Here is a 22,703-nt window from a genome sequence, read left to right on the forward strand (position 1 = left end):
GATGGAAATTAGTGACATGGCAGACAAATTCGACTAACATTTAAAATGTTTAACAACTGCAGTGATATCAGAGGTTTAATTTCAATTTAGGGCAAATAATCAGAGTTTGACATTAAAAGGATTGACACTAAATGGATTTGTCTCCAAGGAAAACGGGCAACGTCCCAGTAAAAAGTATTTTAGGTACATACAGTAAAGCAATTGCATTTTTCACTATGCTACAAGGAAACCAAAGAACTTTAAATTCCTTGAAGTAAAGCATGACAATGTAACTATGAAAAGGATGAAAAATATTTATAGAGATGAGACAAAGCATTAAATGTACAAATCACAGCCATTTAGGAGTTATCTCGATTCATGTGCACCGTTTAAGAGCTGTTCCGTTTCTCAATCACTTTTTGCTCTTGAATTCCACAGTAATTTATAACATTATGTTGAATATTTAAACTTTAAGAAGTCCAATACCAGGTTTTTATGCTTTTCACATCTGAAGAGAAGTAGAATTAGTGATCACAATAGTAAACCAATACAAAAAAAGGTAAAAATACAAAAAAAGCATAGAGCTGAGAGAAGCTAATTTTTCTCCCCTTCGGTAAAGGCTCTGTTCACGTACTGTCCATTCAAAGAACATAGCAGGAAGATTCCTGACAAACATAACATGTCAGCAGTCATATAACACTCGTAACTAAAATGTAGTATTGAGTTACACCCTGCTCTCAGAATATGGCCCATGGAGGACACCTGACGTTAATGAAGCAATTTGTTTTGTGCAATCTAGCAGGTCATACAGGTCTTCCTAAATGGCAGCAGCCTTAAGACCACAGGAAACAGGCAAAATAAGTTTAGATAAGGCTAAATAATTATCCCTTATTTATGGGTTTTTACCCGTGACTTAAAATGACCGAAACCCTCAGCTGAACTGTGGCTCCTGAAGACCTACACACCAGACACTGTGCCAAGAAACTCAAAACATAGCAATCAAAGCAGAAAGAAAGGTCTCTACATCTATCACCTGCATCCACAAAACTTGACAAGGAAGAAAAAACAGCCGCGGCGTTGCGTACATTTTTGCTCCTTTTCTCCTTGACATGTTCTGACAGCAGTTTTTCGGTCCAAGGAGAACTCCTGAGGCAGTGAGGCAATGATTTGGATAATGCAAGATTAAAAGAGCTGTCCTGTGGGGGCACTGAAGGCCGAGAATATGGGGGCCCGAAGATGAGGGTCTATGCAGCCGAGCGTCGACGGATCACAAACACCCCTCTCTGTAGCTGTCCTAAATAAATCCTCATCTTGGTGCTGTCGCTGGTCTTTCTCACCCAAATCTGCCAGTAAAATAAACACAATGTCCTGGGATTATTACGGATGCTTATATTTTAATAAAAAATGACATCTAGAACTTGCTGGTATTATAATGGCTTTATGCCTCATTTACTCGACTCCTCAAAAAGATTCGCATTTTGCAAGTGAGGGAAGCTGATCCTTCGCCCATCGTGTTATCGATAAACCGATAACCTCTAACAACAATTTCAAAAAGACATAGAGACAAAGAATTCACACACAGGAGCACAATTTCATTATTTACAAAGCTTAGCATTTAAAAACAGTTTATTAAGGATGCAGCTGTCTACACACCATGAGACCTGTTTCCTACTGTGAAAAATCCAGATAAGCATTACTAAAAACAAAAATCTGAAAGCATGGAGACCATAACTGAAACTTAATAATAAAAACATAATGGAGTCAAAGAAATACTCAGGGACCTTATGCTCCCTTTGACTTCCTAGGAGTGCAGAAGAATCCTTTAATGTTACATTTTCACTAATTAACTTGAGGCAGTTGGGACAAACAAAAAAACTAACCTCATTTGTTCCCACTGAGCTAATCACACAGCTGATCCTTGTATTCTCCTTAGACTCCAGATAGATAGCTTGACTTTTATGGTACCTGTGTGAAAAACAACATATCTCGGTTTTTAGTCTGCTTTGCATTGAAATACAAGCTTCATAATCCACAAGACAAATGCAATTTTTCCACTTTCTATGTTGCACATGGTACAAAAACCATCAGGCCCTGAAAGAAGCAGTCCCAGATTAAAAAGGAAAATCGACTGAGCATGCCCGATATACTCACCTCTAAACAGGACTACAAAAGTAAATTGTTATGAAACCAACATCCACAAAAATGCATTTATTCATCACTATATACAAATGTATATATATAGTATGTTTTTTTCCCAGTAGTGCCAAGGTGTTATTGTGTTTTTACTCAATATTTAACTTTCAAAGTTTGCTGGTGAACAATATTGATCATATTCTATCAAATGTAAACAAATCCCTAGGCAGTGACTAATCTTGTATTGGCTGTGCGCAACTGTCATTAATAACCAGAGAGAATTCTTTCAAACGGCCCTGAAGCACAATGCATCTCAGTTCTAATCACATCTTCTCACTGCTTCTTCCAATTCAGACTTGTGGGGAAGCTGGAGCCTATCCCAGCAACCAACGGGCACAAGGCAGGGTATACCCTGGATGGGACGCCAGTCTATCGCTGGACACACACAGAAAAAAACACAGACAGGACCAGGGTCAATTTTTCCAAAAGTCAGCTAACCCACCAGTTTGTTTTTGGACTGTGGGAGGAAACAGGAGCACCTGGAGGAACCCTACATATACACATGAATTGAACCCCAGGCTCCAGTGCTGCCCCCTGCTTCTACAGCACTCCTAAATAAGTAAGGTTAACCTAACCAATAGGTCAAACATACTGTCCACGTCTCAAGGCCAGAGCAACACGGGACCCTGGAGCTGTGAGTCAACAGCGCTAACCACCCCACAGCCCGCAGAGAGGTCTCAGCAACTGAGCAAAGGAAAAAGATCAATGAGATCAACAAGAGTAACTAGCATTAATTATAATGCCGTTTCTGTCTTTCTGAGCAATCATGCTCATAAATAATGTAAATTATCATTGCTCAGACAGTAAATTATCTCTGTCGGGTTGATACTTATTATTAATCTTCATCTTTTGAGGGTTGCAAGTTAGTCCCAGCAAAGTTAAGGGAACCTGGGCTGAATATTTTTAATATCCAGCAGAGAAGGCTGGAGGTTGACTGCGTATGGCAAGGCTGGGAGCAATTCTTCCTTTGGGGCAGCACACACTTCACCATGCCAGGGGCAACTCTAGAAGTGTCCCACCCACAGCCTCTCATAGACCGACGTTTTGTGAAACAAGAGTGTGCTACTCAAAAGCAGTTGGAAAAAAAACAGAAATGGCTTAACAATTGACATTATTTCATTTCCAATGCCAATGAGCTTTAAAAGGCACCCAAACATGCAGGAGCAGGTGTCACACTGATGTTAAGAGTTTATCTCAGGGGTTTTCTTTTACTTTATTTCAGCTTTTGTACTTCTATAAGCCCTATGCTTCACCATCACACCACATTTTCATGAATGCAAGATACATTAAACGCATTAAATAAGATCTTTTGGCATACTAGAGAGGATATTCTTTTAGTTCTTAGTTTCAGCTGTAACTGAGGTTTTTTTCTGTCCAAAATGGAAAGTGATGCAACCACTATCACCAAGCCTGATTACATGCCCTGAAAAGCTGGAGCAGTAGACTTTAACAATTGTTATACAACTGGGAGATGCTCTGAATTCTGTATCTTCCAGTCTTCATTCAAAAAGGAGTGGCTTTTGAGTCTTCTGCAGACATACTACAAAAAGATGTATCACAGCACCACCTCCTGTTAGAATGCCATAAAGCACCAATTTTAATGTTACATGTATCCCTTCCTGTCATTATCTGAAGGCCCTTTATATTAAAATGAAGCAAAAACCAAAAAAAAAAAACGAATACAAGAACACACATTTCACAATACACAACAAATTGAACAAAAATAAAAGCTGGACTTTTAAAAGGTTTTAAAGGATTTGAAAGCTCCAACTGACTTGTAAGATTTTAATTTTTATCTTCAGCATAGCAACATGCTAAACATTCGTCAAATTACTGCTTATTTTGGAGGGAAGGCAAAATAACGTTTTAGTAAGCAATCTGATAATAAATAAGCGTTTTATTCTTTCAATACAAACACGATGTAGCACAAGCTTACTGATCTCGTCCCTTTTTAAAAATTAAGCAAAACATCTCGAAAGTTAACTAGGCAATATCGCCCCCTAGCAGTTCCAGCAGTAACAGCAGTTTTTGGATTTCACCATACGAATTTTTAAAGGAAAACTTGCCATCTTTTATCGTAGTATAGCTTTCCTTCTTCTATCCGGGCATCATAGCGCTGGACGGGGGACTCTGTAGGCGTGGTTGGTAAGTGTTCAGGAGAGGATGGTGAAGCTAAACAAGAAGCAAAAAAGAATTAAAGGATTAAGCCTTAACCTTAAAATGTAAATGTAAATTGTTCCAGAAAAGTAAATCTGCTAAGCAGATATATAAAATTGTCCCTAACTAAGAAATGTTCACATCACTTCAGCCTAACAAATATAAGCATGCTAGTGCAGAGTACTGCATTTTCCAATCACCACTGGGATTTTATACTGGTTCATTAACGTTTAATAAACAAGGAAGCTAATACTGGATTCCAGAAAGAACTTTTCAATTTCACATTACAAACAGTAAAACCTATTTTATATCTATTTAATACCACTCTGAAGCTCTACTTGCCTGAAGCCATTCGTTCTAAACCTTTGATTGACATCAGAAGTAAAATAAAACACGTCTTTGTATTTTTGCTTTGCTTATTTAAAAGCAGGCAAGGTCTATAACCAGAGGAAAATGGGATAATTAAATACTGTAATCGGGAGGCCTTCTGGACCTTAAAACCAAAGGAACTTGAGAATGTTTTTTTTTAAAGTTTTTTTTTATAATTCTGCAATTCTTCAAAACAAGAGCATTTGTTGATATTAACAAGCCAGTGAACTGGTATTGACACTGAAAACTCTTGTGTGAATAAACCACCCCCTAGAAATAGGTATTCAAGGTCTGTGAAAACCCCCTGAATTTCAGCACATGATTTATTAGATTTCATAAGACCCATTCAAGAGCAAAAACCTTTCCTACCTGGACGTTTGGGTGACTTAAGCTGTGGAAAAAAAGAAAAAGAAACATTGCATAGAATGCTTTTTTTATTCATATTCACCTCATAATGAAGAAATAACCCACTTACTAGTCATTTTAGATAGAACTATATAAACTATAAAGTTTCTGAAAAATTCAGTAAGTAGTAATGATTCTATTAATGGATATAACTAAAATACAAAGTAATTTCAGCATATTGCCATCATCATGAGCAGGAAAGTGATGCAAGACTTATACACAGAAGGAAATGTTAACCATGTTTTCTCCCTGGCTTCTATTTGGATTTGGAGTGTTAAACTTTATATCATGAGAAATACATCGTATGGTTTTGCTGTATTTAATTTACATAATATATGTATGCAAATGCAAAACCAATGCATATTATCTATACAGACCAAAATGTCCTTATCGGGAAATGAATAAGATAACTATACTGACCTTGTTCAGTGTCCGTAAGTCTTCCATTATCTGATCATCTGTAAGTAAATAGTTTAGCTGGGGTAACAGGAGTTAAAGAAAACGTCTGTAGTATTGTAGTATCCTCCACTGGGAAAACAGTTCCACAAAAGTGCTGGCCAAAACACCACAGCTGAATAATTGTGCTTGTTTCGTTTGCTATGACTGAACAGACAGAGGGTTATTTAACATCACATAGACGGGGATTGTGGTGCTGCAGTGGTTACCATTGCTGCCTCAGAACTCTGGGGCCCTGGGTTTAATTCTGGACCGGGGCTTCTATCTGCATGGAGTTTGTATGGTCTCCCCACGTGAACAGGGGTTTCCTACCGCAGTCCAAAAGCATACTGGTAGGTTAACTGGCTTCTGGAAAAACTAGCCCTGGCGGAGGTGTGCACATGTCTGTATGTGTGTTTGCCCTGTGATGGCCTGGCATCCAGTCCAGGGTATACCCTCCTTTGTGCCTGCTGCTGGTGGAGAGAAGCTCCAGACCCCCATGACCCTGACCAGGAAGAAGTGCTTAGAAAACGGATGGATGGATTGACAAGGATATCGGGAGCAGGTTTCCGCCTTTTATCTGGTATGGGGACAGGATCGTTGGGTCGCCTTCTCAGTTTCCGTGTCATAATAGGTTTGACTTCCATGGAATCTACATGAAGAAAAACAAGCGGCTCAGTTCGCAAACCAATGACTATAATAATGCACAACCTTTCAAGATTCAGTCATTCATCAAAATGATACAAAATTCCTTTCAAGCAAGAATGACAAGGATTAAAGCCCTTTTTGTTTTAGAAATGCTTAAGCTAAGCCTCGATGTAGGCAAAAATCCCCTTTGCAAGACTTCTTCAATATGTATTTTAGAAAATGAGATACATTACAGTCCGTGCTTAATTTAAAAGGGGTCATGTTAAACTAAACTTTGAAATCAGGATTTTTTTTTATTGGTTTCGAAGGAAATGTTCCAGAAGAAAAATAAATTACACCTTAGTTGTCAGCCAAAAAGTTCTTGTACAGCTATTTGAGACGTCTTTTCATCCTTTTATAAGTGCGATTTGCTATCTGATTAATTTTTTCTACACACCGCCTGTCAGTTCCATTGTTAATTTCTCATTCTCTATCATCTTTTTCTTCTCCTCCAGCTCTGCTATTAGGTTTTCCTTCAGCTCGACCTTCTTATCATCAAATTCCTTCACTGCGGCTTTCTTTTCTTTGATGTAGTTCCTTTCTACCTGCTCCGTCTGTAACAAAAAGAAAACCCAAAACACGGAATCTTTAAATTATCTGCCAGCCCCCCCCAAAAAAACATGACAAGGGCACACAGACATCCATGTGGTCCAAAGCGTATTTCGTCACCTGTCTGCAGAGGTGCGGAATTTTAAAATAAAACTGATCTATAAAGGTCCAAGTATTACACAGGACAGCTCTGGTGACAGAAAAAGCACTGCACGTCAGCCAAAGACAATAACATAAAAATATGAAGAAAAATAGAAGGAAAACACAGTAAGCAAAAAGGGTAAGGATGATCTGTTACAAAAAAAAAACATAATTGTCACCATTAATGGTTTTGTCCCCACAATGTGCGAGTAATGTTCTCATCAAGATTACATCAGTGTAATCTTGTCCTCACTTTGACAGCAATGAACACGAACACTGATCATTTTGGGAAACAAATGGATATAACATTAAAATTACCTCAAGCTGCAGGAAAAGATCTGAAAGGAAAACAGAGCGCTGTAAGAAATCTGTTTCACATAACCACTGCCAAAATAATGAAATCATACAGAATACAAGCACAGTATTTCAAAAGTTATCCTCAATGTTATGCTATAACATAACTAAACACTGTATTACAACAGGTTATGATCATCAAAAATTATTTATGAAAGATGGATGAAATGTATAGATGTGACATATTTTAAAGGATCTAGTTTTATTCTGATAATCAGGATTACAACCATCTGATTATAGGCATTCAATATGGTTTACAAATCATGGAGAATACATCACCTGCATTTCGGAGTCTCTCTTTATATTGCTGGTCAAGTTTTTTCATTCTTTTCTGATATTCTTGCAGAGTACCTGTGTGTATAACACATATGCTTTTCTTAAGAATTCCAAGGTGATTTAACAGCAAATTACCCAAAGGGTTCAAGTAGTAAAGAAGAAATTATCAGTCACTTAAAAAGCATCGGTTCAGGCACTGTGTGACACAGTCCTTTCCAGTCTGTTACTTAGCTGGGTTCCTCAAACATTTTCACTGGAGACCCAGATGAGAACAGGAAAAAAAAATGTTTTTCCACCATCAAACCACTTTCAGGTAAAGCAAAATATAAACAATATGTCAATTATTCAACTACATGAAAAACACTATTTACCCACCTTTTTAATATAAAAAAGAATGTTAGTTTCTTCCACAAAAGTGATTTCTTGTCTTTGCCGACAACTGAAAGACTGTTTTGCAGTCCACAGATGGTTACAATCAATTCCTACTTGACACTTGTTTCTTACTGATGGCTTTCTCTCAGGGTGTTAGATATGCTATGCCGATTGTTGCCTACAGGCAGCCTGTTTCCATATTTTTTGGGAAGAGCAAAATAATAATAATAATAATAATAATAATAAACTTTATTTTATATAGTGCCTTTAAAGGTGGCTTCTCAAAGCGCTTTACAGGATGACAATAATAAATAAGAAGACGACAACAATAAATAAGAAGATAATAAACATAATCCACATGTAATAACACATATGCTCTCCTATCTCTCAGTCTCATCTCTTTCCTGATGGCCACTCTCTCCCAGCCCAACTCCAGAAGACCCCAGTAATTCTCACACAGCAGGATTAAGGCGTGGGGTCAACGAGGCATTCATGGGGTTTGCTGCTGTACCCCCTTCCTCGGCCAAACCCTTCCTTAGCCCAGTGAACCCAAGGAAAAGAACACCTCCATACACAAGACATCAAGAAAAGACCCCTGACACCAGAAACAAAATGCAGAGGCAGCCATCTTGCTAGCAGCAGTAGAACTAACCAGCAGAATCTACCTCTGCTACAAAGGTAAATGTACAGTTGTTCAGGTGGGTAGCTGCATCAGCATTTGTAGGTTTCAAAGTAACAGGTAATAGGTTTATTTTTAGAAGAATGGAAACACAACGTTTTATTGACAAGAAGAAACATTTTGTTTCCATTCTACTCTTTTCAGCATGGAATAAACCTATTACTTGTTCCCACACAGGTAAATGTAGTGAGCAGCTGTATTTAAGCAAAAAAAAAAACAGCAGAACAAGGGGACATTTTCCCCTCAAAATAGCTGAGTTGAAGATACCCTTCCCAAAACACAGCCAAATCTGAGCAATCTCGTGTCCTGTTTTCGGATTTTGTTTTATAGAGACACAGAAGAAAATGCTGCTTCACTCAAATACTTTGTTTTGAATTTGCAATAAATCTGAAAGCATCGAACAGAAATAAAAAACAGATGCAATACTGCCACCTCAGATTATTCTCATCCATTTTCATCTGCCACGGAGACATTTCCTTATAGTGAGGAAAATGAATAGAGGAAGACTGCCCAATTCTGTGAAAGGGAAAGATCTCCTACCTTCTTGTAGTTGTTGCAGCTGTCGTTTTAAGGAGGCCAATTTGTCCTGGTACATTCTATAAGACAGAAATGCAAGTAAGGCGAGAGGGAGAAAGTCTCCTGAAAGTGATAAAAGATGCGGATTCTTGAAAAGAAACACTGTTATTTTAATTCTATCATTACAGCAAACTGTGCTGTGAATGCAAAGTAATACAAGGCCGCAACACCTTAAAAAACTGTTATTTTATTTCACTGAAATATAAACGAGACTGATCTTGAAGAACCCAAGTTTAAGAAAGATTATACTATTTTACATAATACCAAAAACAAAGAAAAAGTGGTTACATGGTATAACTAATGACTGACACTGGAGGGCAGTAATAATTTCTGTTTGCCTATGTAAAGCCTGACCTCTAAGAATCTACAGTTTCTGTTATTGTCTTGTCTAAAGACATTCGTCATCTTAAAATAAATGTGTTGTCTTCCAATCCATAACATAAAGCCCAGGAGCTCCAGATGTTCTGAAAAATGTTCTGCTGTAACACTCACTGTTCTTTAATTTCTACGTAGTCATCATCATCCTGCTTCGCCAGATCTGTTTCACTGGCATCTTCTGTGTCTGAAAAAAATGAACAAAAAAAAACAAACATTCAGTCTCAGGTTTATTTTGTTTTCTTGAACTGACACAACATAGGTGAATTCATGATGCTGATTAATATTTGTCATCATCAGGCCTGGTCAGCAGTGAAGGTCAAAGGCTACTACCCTATGTAGCCACCATGGAAAAGCATTGGTAGTTGTACATCTGTGACTCTGCACCATGTTGCACGTACAGTCTTGTACGACTCTGTCCAATTCTACTAATAAAACCTAGACAAGCATGGCTCTTGTTCACTGGTCTCTGATTCCTATATGCCACATGTTGGTCCAGCTTTGCACACAAAAGTTCAATGGGGTTCATGTTGGCCAGGCAGCCCATCAGCAGCACAACCGTCACATTCTCATCATACAAGAAAGCCTTCCTTACACGGGGTGCATGAAGACGTGGGCTGTGAAAAAGCCTGGAATGCTGCCGGGTCAGGATGAGCTTGCAAGAAGGGCAGCGAATAACATCCCAGGACTTCAGCAATATACTGTCAACTCACCATCAAAAAAGTGGAGGATTGTAGCAACTAGACACCCTTGCCAGGCTATCACTCCTGGGCCTCTACACCTATGGGTCTGTTATTATGCGACAATTAGCATCTTGTTCTACTCCTCTGCACCACACTTGCAGACTCCATCAGGAATAGTTCATATAACACTTTGATTCATCACTACAAAAAGCCTGGCTGCCCTGCTGGTGAGTCCATGCAAGACGATTTGGCATGAAAGATATTGTGCTCTCGGTAAACAGGGCAATACTGATCTCCATGAGATTCACTAGGTTCTCATATTTGACATGTTAAATGACATGAACACCTCTGCCCAGTCCACTCTCTCACTAATGACTTTATTGAGTGCTTATGCAAGAAAGCCAATTGAGTCCATCATGACTAGTCAGGAGGGATCAAAAAGATGCTAAAAACATTTAATCAATGCCCAACATACTTTAATTTTCTAAAAAATGACATGCATAAACAGAATGCTAAGCTTCTTTTGATGGTTGACATTTGTAAAGGAGATTAATTTTGTACAGAGGAGTCCTGAAGGCAAAACATGAGAAGCATTACAAATTGTCAGCTGTCCTACGAAACAGATGACAGTATTCCTTGTGTAGAGGATTTGAATTCCCTTCAGTATAAGCAGTTTGATCCATATCACCTCTTGTGTTAATCAGCATTTAGCTTACTTAAGATTTTCCATTTCTAAATGCCAGCTTTTTTAAAGAAATTGCATTTTACAAAATCAATAATTAGTCTCTAATGAAATCAATAAATGCACTTCAATAAAAGGCAATGTGGAAAATCTTGTTTTGCAATTAGCATGTTATTGATGAGTTAAATACTACCTCCTATGAAGTGTCATCTGTCTGTTTAAAAAGACTCAAAGGTTGACATGTCAGACCTCTAAAACACCCTGTACTGGTGGACACTGCCCACCATTAACATATAGTATTATTCATGTACTTTAATTTATAAATGTTGTATGAAAAATAACATTTATATTTTAAAATTAAATTTAACAACAGGAGTATATCTCTGGGCAAAATGGTTTGATACAATGTCCTTCAGTCAGAATTTTAATTTTTACCAACTTCAATAAAGAAGTTAAGTTTAATACAGTCATGGCCTTGTCAGAATTGCATAAACCGTTCAAAACTTTCTGCAAAAACCCTTTTCTTTAGATTTCCCATGCTTTGGGCACAATTTCTGAAATATCAAGAAAAACTGATTTAGCAAAATTGGCCTTCAAAAGACTGGAGCCTGCCTTACAACAGGCATCCTACAAATGTCCCTTTTTTTTGTTAAACATGAACAGATTTAAAGTAATTGGTGTGATAGTAATACAACTTAAACGTTTGTTTCACTGTTACTAAAAAGGTTCAAATTGCCTTTCTTTGTCATTTGGCATTTGTCTTTTTAATTTTTAACACAAATAACTAAATAACTGCTGACAATACGGAGTGCTTTCTATTGCATCTCACAAAATAGATACTGTGTGTAGTATATGCAAGTCATACTTCAAGATGCTGCACATATCTGCAGCAACACAACAAAGCCCACATTTCACAAAGCAAGCATTCTGTCCAGCTTGACACCACATTAAGAATGCCATTTACCTTCGTTTGCAATAAGCACGTGCGCGTTACCAGCCATTCAGCTGCTGTCCTCTTACAGCACAGTGGACATTCTGTACAGCAAGGTGACGTCACTTAAGAGACTGCAGAAATATGGGTTGCTTGTCACAGTTTTTTTTGCACACAAAGTAGTTTTTAACATAACATTTTCGTGGAGAGCGGCAAGGAGGACGCCGTTTGCAGCACTTTAACATTTACCGTTTCACAGTTCACAAATACAGAATTCCCCTCACACACCATTTAACGTAAACCTCAGAATCACAAGGCACCTTAGTCTCTCTGTTACTCGATTCGGAAACATCGTATCGACTCGCGGCCACTATGCAACATTACTCCAGAATATTTCCACAATCTAAACTACAGCACGAAATTTCTAGATCTACAGCTATAGTTGTTGGTGCAATCAGAAACGATTTAAGACAATTAACGATCCTCGACTTTCCCAAAGGTAACCGAGTTAAAATGTCCCCTCATTTCGGGCCCCGACGTTACAATAGCCTCGATAGTAACTCAGTCTCTAGTTTTGCTCCAGATAAAACTCAAACCAGACTTGCCTTCTATGCGTAGTTATGTAGCAAATGATTCGCTATACTATCACACCCATATCGCCCTATTTTTACCATATCGCATGCAATTCAGAAACTGAATCCAGCCGTAGTAAACTGAACGCTTACAGGACAGGTTTATGCAGTCTGGTAGAATAAAAACTAAAAGTACAGCAGGTATCTTTTGCAGTTTCTTACATTACATCCAATACATCTGTACGATAATCTATACTTAGATTTAAATGAAATACAGGCCCACTGATCGCAGTCCTTTAATACGTTGCCATGGCTTCAAAGGCGAGAGAAACGTTAAGGTCGTAAGCGAAACGAGTACAGCTTTCTCTTTTCGTGTCCTGCTTCAACACAACTGTTCGTGCACTTTAAATGACACTGCCTCCGTCCAATCCGGTAAAAGCTTCCGCTACCGCAAAACCAATTACATCCTCATTTTCAATCTCTGTCATCTGTCAATCAACTGATTGTGGGCAGTGAAGTTCTGAGTTTCCTTTCCATTCACTAAACAACAAATTACATTGGATACTTCACCTAAGTAAAATATTCCATACCCATAACATGATTTATATTTTATTTGCCTTAATCTTCCCTGATTACCCTATGAGATTGTGTTGATACTGTTTGCTCAATATAGGTACATGTTTCGCACGTCCAGTGCTTTGTGCAAAACGTCAAGAAAATGTATTTCCGGACAAAACATGCACATGAACTGAACGTGCTTTACATTTGTTTATTTCGTACGTCCCTCCCCATCTGCTTGAGGTACACATGCATCAAGGCGACCGTTCTTCCCGGTTTGATCTTCCGGAGACAACAAATTAAAAGTACGGTATATCACTAGGTTTCGACTACTTTAGCAGACACTCCTAATACAATTCCATTCAAATGTCCTGCAAGCAGAATCTACTACAAACCTCGTATGATACTGCACTGAAAACAAGGAAAACAACCCGACTGAACAGTAAAACTCCACATTTTGCAGTCGTTCGTGTCAGTACCTTCCTCTGAATCTCTCCCTCTGTAACTCCGATCGTCGTCCTCATCTACGCTGTCCAATTCTTCGTCGTCGTTGTAATAATCCACAACTGGCGATAACAACGCCGAAGTCATTTTATGTATTCAGAAGAAAATATAATTAAAAAAATCTTTACTAACGTTTCTATATCGATACACATATGCAGCTCTAAAACACAACAGCACCCGAGATGGCTAAGACCCCTCGATTTTCGAGAAGACCCATGTTATGCCTGCTATGAAATTATACATTCGTGTATCGGTGACTATTTTTTCTGAAAATATCTTAAGTTTTAGAATGAAATATGAGAATATATTTTTTTAAAATTGAAATAAATCTTATGAGGTTACATTTATTATGAGGCATACTTTCCATTTCCGCCAGGCAATGTAAAAGACAGCTTCATTAATGAGCGCTCTGTTGAAAATTATCATTATTCAGCTCTCTCTAACTGGTATTTACTTTATTTCTTACAACGAAGCGTGAAATGGTTATTTGTCTTTGAAAATATTCGACTTTGTATATTTTGCATGCCATTTAAAAACAATAATCGTTCGCGTCTGTCCTTCTTATATATACGGCGCGAACACGGTGGGTTATGGGAAATGTAGTTTTTAATTATTCGTTACAGAGCAGTGCAGCGAATAACTACATTTTCAAATTTTGCAAAACGTAGAAATAAGAAAATGTTTTCATGATTACTAGAATGAGTCGCTCCTTTTTATTAGCAATGTATCGAATTAAGATTTGCTATCTATACAATCCTATTTTTAAATCCATGTTATGGCATGGCTGTTTTTAATTATTAGGCCGTTTATGAAATATATTTGTGGCTAATAAAGCATAGTGTGCATTTTTCCCCATATCGCATAATTGCTTATTAATGTTGCAACAATGTTAAAAGCAATGCCCAAACTGTTTCCAAGTACCATTTCTTTCTCGTTGTCAACAGTAGATGGAGCCGTAATCCGTGATTTGTACCTCGTCTGAAAACCATTAGTAAAAAAAGTTTAGTAAAATCAGAGTAGGAAATGTATACAGTATCGATTTTCATAATTTAAATTCAGCTGTTCACCCTGGAGGTAAATATCTACACTTGTCGATCTGTAACGAACATTTACTGATTCTGTCAATGTGCATTTTCCTATAAGGCTGGTGCCTTTGACCTGAAACGTGTCTTATTTCGGTCTCATCTGGTTAGATTTTGCCCAGCAGTCACTTAATGTTTTCATTGCCTTACCATTACCCTTAACATACTGTACCCAATGCAGAACCCTTGTCAAAATGCTAAATTCAGATCCCTTCCACGCATTGGGATAGACAGCTCTCGAGTGACCGAGCCCTAAAGCAGCTGTTTGATATCTCACATCAGAACTTTTATGAGCAATATTATATATATATATTATTTCATCATATCTCCTTATTATTTCCTCAAACAAGTATTTTTTGACACGCTGTTCGTTTGCTATTTTAGGGTTGTGTTAGGCAGGCCAAATTGTATAGATAAGTAACTTGAGTACAAAAAATGTCGTGTTGACTTGAGTATGAAAATGCCTTTGAACGCGTGTTTCTTCAGATGAACAAAATGCAATTTCCCGTAACACGTTCCACGGGAATACCTAGAACTGAGAACTGTCCAATGTTCAATTTAAATATTAGCTGTAAAGGCCCCTTTAGTGGTGTTTCTAATTAACAAAATATGTCCAACCGCATCACCTGCCTGTTAGTACATTTTTTTAAAATCAATTATGCGATTCCTTATTTTTATTTTTTGCATCATTTCCATTTTTGGGCTAAGTATTGAAGGGCCGATAAGAAACCTTAGTACGAAGAGTTGTTGTTGTTGTTGTTGTTGTTGTTGTTTTAAATTGCCTTCTACTCAAAGGTGAAAGAGACTACACGTTTGGGTCCGAAGCAAGTCGAGCAAGTCCTATTCGGGTCAAACCTTCTGCCCTCCAGCACCGAGGGTTAAGAATTGCGCAAGAGAAATCATCGATAACCGATATTCCTCCTTCGTGTGCGAAGGTCTTGTCCGCCCGCTGATGCGCTCTGCGCTCGATTGGTGCATCCTGAACACAGAACCGCACCTCAGAGTCCAGGGCGAGAGAAAATAGAGAAGAAATATCCCAATCTGTATTTATCATGTTGCAAGACGAAATAGACTGACAACACCAAAAGTGAGTACCGCCGCTCTCTTTACCGCACTTTAACAGCACAGCTGCGAAAGACTTGCGTGACTTGGGTTTTCGAGGCGACGGAGAAACGAGGATTTTCTTCTTTTTTTAAAAAAATCTTGTTTTAACTCTTATTTCCGCTTGTGGATAGTGACTATATTGCTGCTGTCACGACGTTGCCGGGCCTGGCGAAGACGAGTCTTCATTCAGGAAGTCAAGCTGCATTTTTAAAAAAAAGAGATCGAAACTCCCAGTTGACAAAAAAAAAAACCCCGAAGGCGGACTTCATGATTTTGATCAAAGTTGGATTTTTTTTCTGGAGGAGACCTAACGCTCGACGGTCAGTAGATGAAATTATTTGGCAGCGCGTTTTTGTTTTTTGTTGTTGTTGTTTGTTCGCTTCTGCAGAAAGGAGTTAATACAAGTTTTTAAAGAGCAAGTGGTGAACGCAATGACGTGGTGTAACTTCTACACGCCGAGTTGAACTTGAACTCAGGGGGTTGAGTACAGGAACTGCTACACCTGCCCGGATCTTAGATGTGAATATCCTTTTTATTATAAGGTTCTGTTAATTTTCTGAACCTCCCGGCAAAAGGCTAAGAGGCCAAGTGGGGAAGTCTAGGAAAAGCATCCTAAATGTATACCACGTAAGTAATTTAGTTACGGTTTCGGTGTAATCATACAGATACGTGCGTACTGCCCTGTCTCGCATATTTCCTTATTATCGTGCACGCTGAAAAGAAACTAGCAGTGAACGGGTTTTATTTCTTAAAGCTGCTAATCTCTCGACTGGGTACAGCACTTGATGTGAAGTAACGTCGAGCCGTGGTAATTATGTAACTTATTTTGAAATTCGTGTCTTTGTACGTGCTTAGTACTATTCAGAACGATAAACCTGACGGTGAAGCACAGGCTGTGTTACTTCTCTGTAATTTACTACCCAACCTGCATGATTATGATTATTTTTAATTTGACGAACGTGGTGTACTCGTTGTAAGAAACGCAGTGGCTAAAGATGATAGCGAGGAATAAATAGAGGTACAGTACTTGTTTTTTCCGTCCTAGGTTCGACAGTATAACTAGGCCTAATTAGCATTTTTTTTTATTTAAAAAAAATCCTGTGTCTGTTCAACCCAGGTCTTAATACTAACCCAGCAAAAATGTACCTTTTCGACCAAGACGCTATTATTAACAAGGTGTGATATTAGTATCCAAAATAATACACAGATGAACTTCTTCAGACGACGGTCTCTTGAAACATTCAGAATGTAATAAGATTTATTAAACGCAAAACCACAATTTTGTATTTGAACGATTTCGGTAGCATACGCCTATTTACGAGCGAGTGCTGTTCTAGATAACGTATGGCGACTGACTTCATCACCTTACCTCGCACTTTTATTTATTTCTTCACGGAGATCTATCCTCTTGCCGTATCAAAAACGAGATGGCATCGCGCATTACACATTCGCTTCATTTTATTTGATTCGCAGTAGTTCAAGCCCTAAACGCGATTTTGCGTTGTTTGAGACGATGTTGCTGTTTATTGTCGGTTTTTGTTACACTCGTTTTGAGTACCGGTACAGAGTGGTTCATATAGCATCAGTATCCCTATAGGATTCATAACAGCACTATCTCTAGACAATTAAATGTGAATGACGCGTTTATAAAAAAATAGGACTTGTAGTGATACATCGATCCTGCTACAGCTCGAAATAAATTATCTTTAACGTTCAAACCAGCAATTATATTTGCTGTAATGAAAAGAAGGTTTAGCACGAAAAAAATGAAAAGCACGTTTAATGTTGTGCTTCAGGGTGGTATGTGTTGACATTTTCAGCAGTGAGTACACCTCTCCTCAAAGCTCTGTTTTTAAAGAATTGTAGAGGCATAAGGAAGTGATATCGCGTAAGAAAATAGGGAAGAGACTGTTTTTTCAGCTCTTTGGCTTCTTGGTTCTTAGAATGACTGTTCTTAAGGGGGGGGAAATGTTCTTTAAACTGTATACCATAAATTGTTTTCATGTTCCAGCAACGTGCTGGGTAATTTGTCTGTCCATGGAGCAACAATGTTACCAGACAACATGTTGAATATTGGCAATGTTTGTATGACCTAGTACGGTATTTTCAAAACATGTCTGCTTTGCACAGGAACGAGCTATTCTGTTTTCACAGATGCACGGTCTCTTTAGGAGTACAGTATTCATGACAGCATAGCAGCAATATTTAAGCACTCAGTCTTTATAAGGACTTACTTGAAATGGCTTACAATTGTTAAATTGCTACTATTTCATTTGCCCGTGGAAACGGAAATTATTCCGTTATTATTTTGTATCTTAGTTCAGAATTTAAACAAAACATACGGTACAAAGTAAATTGTAAGCATAACATGACGATTTAACCTGCTTTTTTCTACGGAGGCCCATATCCGAAATGCATTGTCTAAAGGGGTTGTCTTTTTCCATCAGTGATGTTCCTAATGCAGAGTAATTTCTTTTATCAGTCAGTGAATCTGTGGCTAATGTGTGGTTATTAAGGGACATTGCTCCTTGAACAGTCATAAATTGGAAGTTAAATGGTAACCTATTGTACTTTTAATCTCATTCTGTGTAACTTATAATGCTGTTATTTAACTATCCTAGATATGTACCTTATTAAATTATTCAAGTAAAAATAGTACTTTTACTATAATGTGCTAATGTTACAGCCTTGAGATCTTACTGTGACAGTTTTTTTTCTCCTTGGAAGTTTTTTTTTAATATGGATTCCTACATAGGAGATTGAGTGCATATTGATTAAACCCAGATTGAATAAACAGAGAGGCTTCAGTTTTAAAGCCCGGAATGACAATTAAAAGTTAGTTTTATGATTTAGACTTCATTTTTAATCGGTCTTAGATTCTGTTGTGTTTTTGAAGGGCGATTAGGTGAACAGGCAGTTCAGCTCTTTTCGCAGTCGGTTCATGGGCTCTCTGCTAAGCAACGCCAAAAGCGATTATGTGAAAATGTTGTGTTGTCAGATGTGCAGTAGAATCAGACTAGGCTGTCCAGTATCCACGAATGTGCCATAGATGCAGTAGATCTTGTCCACAACCGAGCCACAGCGGATCATTGGGCTGCAGCTTATCCTGGTTTCCTTGGCGTTAAGCAGACGAGAGAGCACGTGACTCCCTGTCCCCCTTTTACAGCACTCCAGTCCACTGCAGGGATTAGCCCTGGAAATACAGCTGGGTGGACTGGAGCACCTGCGTACAGTAGCAGTATGAAATTGAAGTACCTGAAATTTCCCCACAACTCTGTTGTCCTCCTCCCATGCATACAGTATGAGATTTAATTTTTGTAAAAAAAACATAGATAAAACAAATACCATAAATGTCCAATGTCTGTAATTCTGTTACACGTGGTTTCCTTTAAGGTAGAGCTAAGTTTTCCTCTGATACCCACGGATACATATAGATTACTTTTACCAGGCTCAGAAGCAACAAATACATGTAGATTAGTTTTACCGGGTTCTGTGTTGCAGGACAGGAAATGTAAGAGCAGTGAGAGAAAATGGATGTATTGCCGATACGCGGAAACAGAGATGTTCGTTTTTCTTAAAGGTAGCTCTTTTTAAGTATTGTGTGTAGCCTAAACTAAGATTCTCAGCGTGTGCCCCAATGTTGAAAAACCTTGAATAAGTAAACATTTTATAAATCCTATAGCATGGGATATTGCACCTTTAATAGAATCTCAGAAAGAGGCCACTGGTTAATTCATGTAGTTTATTTGGCACACCAGATCGAGTAGGTGAGTTGAATAATGACTAACGGCAGCAACTCTTTTGTTAGGAAGCAGTGCCTGGCTAGTTACCGTTTTAGTTCTAGCCCAGTCTCCAGCCACTGCAAAACAGCTTCTGCCAAGTCAGACAGGCCATAGAACAGAGCAGAGCTATAAAGCTTGGCAACAGACTTAATCACTGCACAGAAACTGCTCTGTAAAGGGCTTTGTATAATCTTGGTGTGAATGAAGTTTCAAATCTCCAGGAGAAGGATTCTCAGCGCTGGGAACAGACTTTTTTCAGAGTGCTAAGAGAAGAATCGTAGATGATTTACAAAGGATTTCTCTTCAAACAGAGTGACGTTCCACTTTTCTCCCCAGTTCCACTTTTCTCCCCAACGTGTCTGGGGAAAAAAAAAACATTTTACAGCCCTTCAGGGTAGACAAAATGTGTCGTTTTCTTTTAGGAATGTATTCTGCCGTTCGTAAATAACGACCTTTTGAAAAAGAGAATGGAAAAGAATATTTTGGAGAAATGGCATCTGAAATGTACAGTACAATTGTGAATGGGGGGTGCTGGGGGATTATTTTCTCAAATTTTAGGTGACCTGCTGTATAGTGGTGGATGCAGAATACCACTTATATTTGTGGCTACTCTGTCCACGTGTTCTTTAACCTGTTAACCTTATGCTGTGCAGGATTTGGTTTAATATTGGGTTTTTTTTTAATCTGTATACCTGAGAATAGTCTATTTGAGCCTCCACAACTGAATTAAACCATCTCCTAAAAGGAACTGTCCCACCCAAATTTCAGTATCGGGGGCATTAAAAACAAACGTTTCTTTTATGTTGTACCCCAGTTTTGCAGATGCTAAATCGGGCATTTGCTGATTTGGCATCTACATTTGTAGACTGTTAGTTCTCATTTTGTTGTAGTGACCGATTTGTGTTACTGTATGTACTACATGAGGGTTTGCTAAAATTAAAAGGCATGTGCACATATGAGCAGGAAACCCCTTCGTCTCAGCATGGTGTTTCTTTATTTAGAGTCGCGGAGTATTAGAAATATTTCTCTGACAAGTCTTTAGTTGATCTTTGATCAGTGTCGTTTATAGCATTGTGTTATCTATGAATGCTATCTAAGAGTTTCAAAGTGGGGATTGTGTAACATTTTCACATTTGACCATCCCTATACACCTTCATTTATGTCGGCTTTCTCTTTAACATTGCAGTTAATTGCAAAAGCAATGAAGTGATAGGGTGTTCAGTACATTAGGAATGACATAATTGCAATAAGAATACCCTCTTAAATGTCTACAAGAATATTATTTTGCCTTTTCTTTCTTACTGTTAAAATGCATATTGCTTACTTGAAAGATGTTTTGATGATTTTGTAAAGAAATTAACATCTACAGTCAGTATGCTGTATATTGGTGATCTTTATTACAGAGAAATTTATAAATGTGTGTCACCAGTTTAGGCAGTGTTCATAAAGCCTTACAAAATGGTAAATTAAAAGAAAAGTTACAGTAATGTGAAATCTAAAACCAAGCATCATGTGGGTTACCATAGAAAGGTTGCTGAGCAAAGTAGTCTGACATTCTGCCTGTGATCCAGCTGTTTTGAGAATTACTCATCAGCCCAACAGCAGAGGTGTGTCAGGAGAAAAAACGTAAAAACTGAGTATGGAGAAGATGTGGTCCTGCTGTTAGCTTCATGTGAGCAGTAGGAAGAGAAAACAGTTTAAATTAGCCTGCCTATTAATTTCCTATAGTAGAGTTACTAACTTGCACAGATATTCTGTAACACCATGGATCTTTAGACAAAGTTGAAAACCTGCTGGCACAGTCTTCACTGTGATGTTTTTTAAACAGATTGTGAACTTTTGTTTCACAGCTGATTTTTTTAAACAATATTGTGTTCATTTAAAAGAAGTTATCCAGACCTTAAACTCTTTATTTCTGCAAAGCTGTGTTTGTCCATGTTTCAATGCAGGAAACTCAAAACAGGGAGTGCAAAATTTAAATTTCTTAAATGAATGTGCACAATAGCCTATATTTAAAAATGACGCATTTATTTGCCAAATGACATTAATGACATTTTACAGTGAACTGAAATTAACTCACAACCCTGGATAGTATACACACCCAGTATGACCTTGCTAAGGTTGCATTTTCTTTGGGTCAAAATTCTGAAAATTATAATTTACACCTACATACAGGAATACAAATGATGATTTTTAATATCTTTTGAAAACCTCTCCACATGTAATTTAATGTATTATTAATTCAGTATATTTTTTAAACGTTCTCTAAAGTATGCTGTTTTGGTCAGTTTAATACTTTCGGGTTATGCCATTTTGTCCTCTCTGGGTACTTTAACAAGCTGAAGTGTACACATGGCTTTGCGGAGGACTGACAGGAATATAGGCACGCGAGTCTTGAAATACCATCTTAAGAACTTTTGGTTTTCATCTGACTAGTATCGCAATTTTGTAACAATCTTTATGAAAATATCAAAACTTTTAAATTTACAAAACATCCCTTGTTCAAACGCTTCCGGTGTAGCAATCGGGTAAAAGGCAGGGTCTAAAACATTGTAGAAATGGCTGCCTAGAAAAAGAAATGTTTTTAGTGGTTGCATATTGATGTGCAAACATAAATTTCTGTTAGCTTTTTGCGGATGGTATTGTAACAAAATCGCTCCAATAACACGGATCAGCAGAAAGTTGTAGTCTTCAGCTGCATTCTTCGAGTGTTGACCTCAATGGGTGTGGGCTGCAATGTAAAGAACTTAATTACGGCATCTGATCTGCTTTGGATTTTCTGGTTAAAATGCAGCTGTGAATACAAGATTCTTTTCATGCTACAGCAGCCTTCAGTTGCTTTCCTCCTTGCATTTGTCTGCCTGATTGGAGGAAAGCTGCGTATCGGTTTAATGGAATTGGCAACCTGTCTTAAGCAGCTGATTCTCGCTGCTGACAGAACGTACCCATGAAGGAAGCTTGTCCTAAGTCATGGTTGTGTTTAAAACAATACGACAACACCAATATGTATATTCAGAGGCGATTACCATGTCATGGGGGAAAAAAATAATAGCATGGCTAAAATGCATCTGTATCAGTTTGCTTACTAATAAGATTGACACACTTTGCTGAAATACAAAAATAAGGTAATAAAATAAGGCCAATGTATTTTTCTTGTAAGGTCTGCAACAATTCTTTTTAGTAATCTACACAGCATTAGTGGTGCCTTGAGTAGTGTGATTATAATTGGCACACATGCATTTTTAATGACCCTGTGTG

General features: G+C 38.0%; 2 protein-coding genes across 8 annotated transcripts in view; one reads left to right on the plus strand and one right to left on the minus strand.

Annotated features, from left to right (window-relative positions):
• Positions 1-277: 277 nt before the first annotated feature.
• suds3 (SDS3 homolog, SIN3A corepressor complex component) lies at positions 278-13,682 on the minus strand. 4 transcript variants are annotated; one of them, XM_015366181.2, is made up of 13 exons: positions 12,638-12,813; positions 11,877-11,977; positions 9,665-9,734; positions 9,137-9,192; positions 7,549-7,620; positions 7,234-7,253; positions 6,623-6,779; positions 6,095-6,190; positions 5,524-5,585; positions 5,068-5,089; positions 4,239-4,344; positions 1,860-1,944; positions 278-1,322 (listed from the first exon to the last, which is right to left on the minus strand). In XM_015366181.2, the coding sequence occupies exons 2-13, from the start codon at positions 11,911-11,913 to the stop codon at positions 1,224-1,226; spliced, it is 882 nt and encodes a 293-aa protein (XP_015221667.1). In that variant the 5' UTR covers positions 11,914-11,977; positions 12,638-12,813; the 3' UTR covers positions 278-1,223. The 4 variants fall into 4 exon arrangements, with proteins under 4 accessions (XP_015221667.1, XP_015221666.1, XP_006640240.1 ...); XM_015366180.2 differs by having other exon boundaries at positions 12,569-12,813; XM_006640177.3 differs by lacking the exons at positions 11,877-11,977; positions 12,638-12,813 and adding an exon at positions 13,453-13,682.
• A 1,837-nt stretch (positions 13,683-15,519) lies between these two features.
• taok3a (TAO kinase 3a) overlaps positions 15,520-22,703 on the plus strand; it is a 43,833-nt gene continuing 36,649 nt past the window's right edge. Inside the window, exons 1-2 of one of the 4 annotated variants that reach the window (XM_015366169.2) lie at positions 15,520-15,646; positions 15,795-15,983. The gene's annotated coding sequence lies outside the window, so the exon portion shown is untranslated. Of the gene's footprint in view, positions 15,647-15,794; positions 15,984-16,027; positions 16,291-16,384; positions 16,472-22,703 lie in introns of those variants that run through there. The other 3 variants (XM_015366171.2, XM_006640178.3, XM_015366170.2) reach the window with 3 other exon arrangements.

The sequence above is a fragment of the Lepisosteus oculatus genome, chromosome 22, assembly GCF_040954835.1.
Source record: "Lepisosteus oculatus isolate fLepOcu1 chromosome 22, fLepOcu1.hap2, whole genome shotgun sequence".
Classification (NCBI taxonomy): Eukaryota; Metazoa; Chordata; class Actinopteri; order Semionotiformes; family Lepisosteidae; genus Lepisosteus; species Lepisosteus oculatus.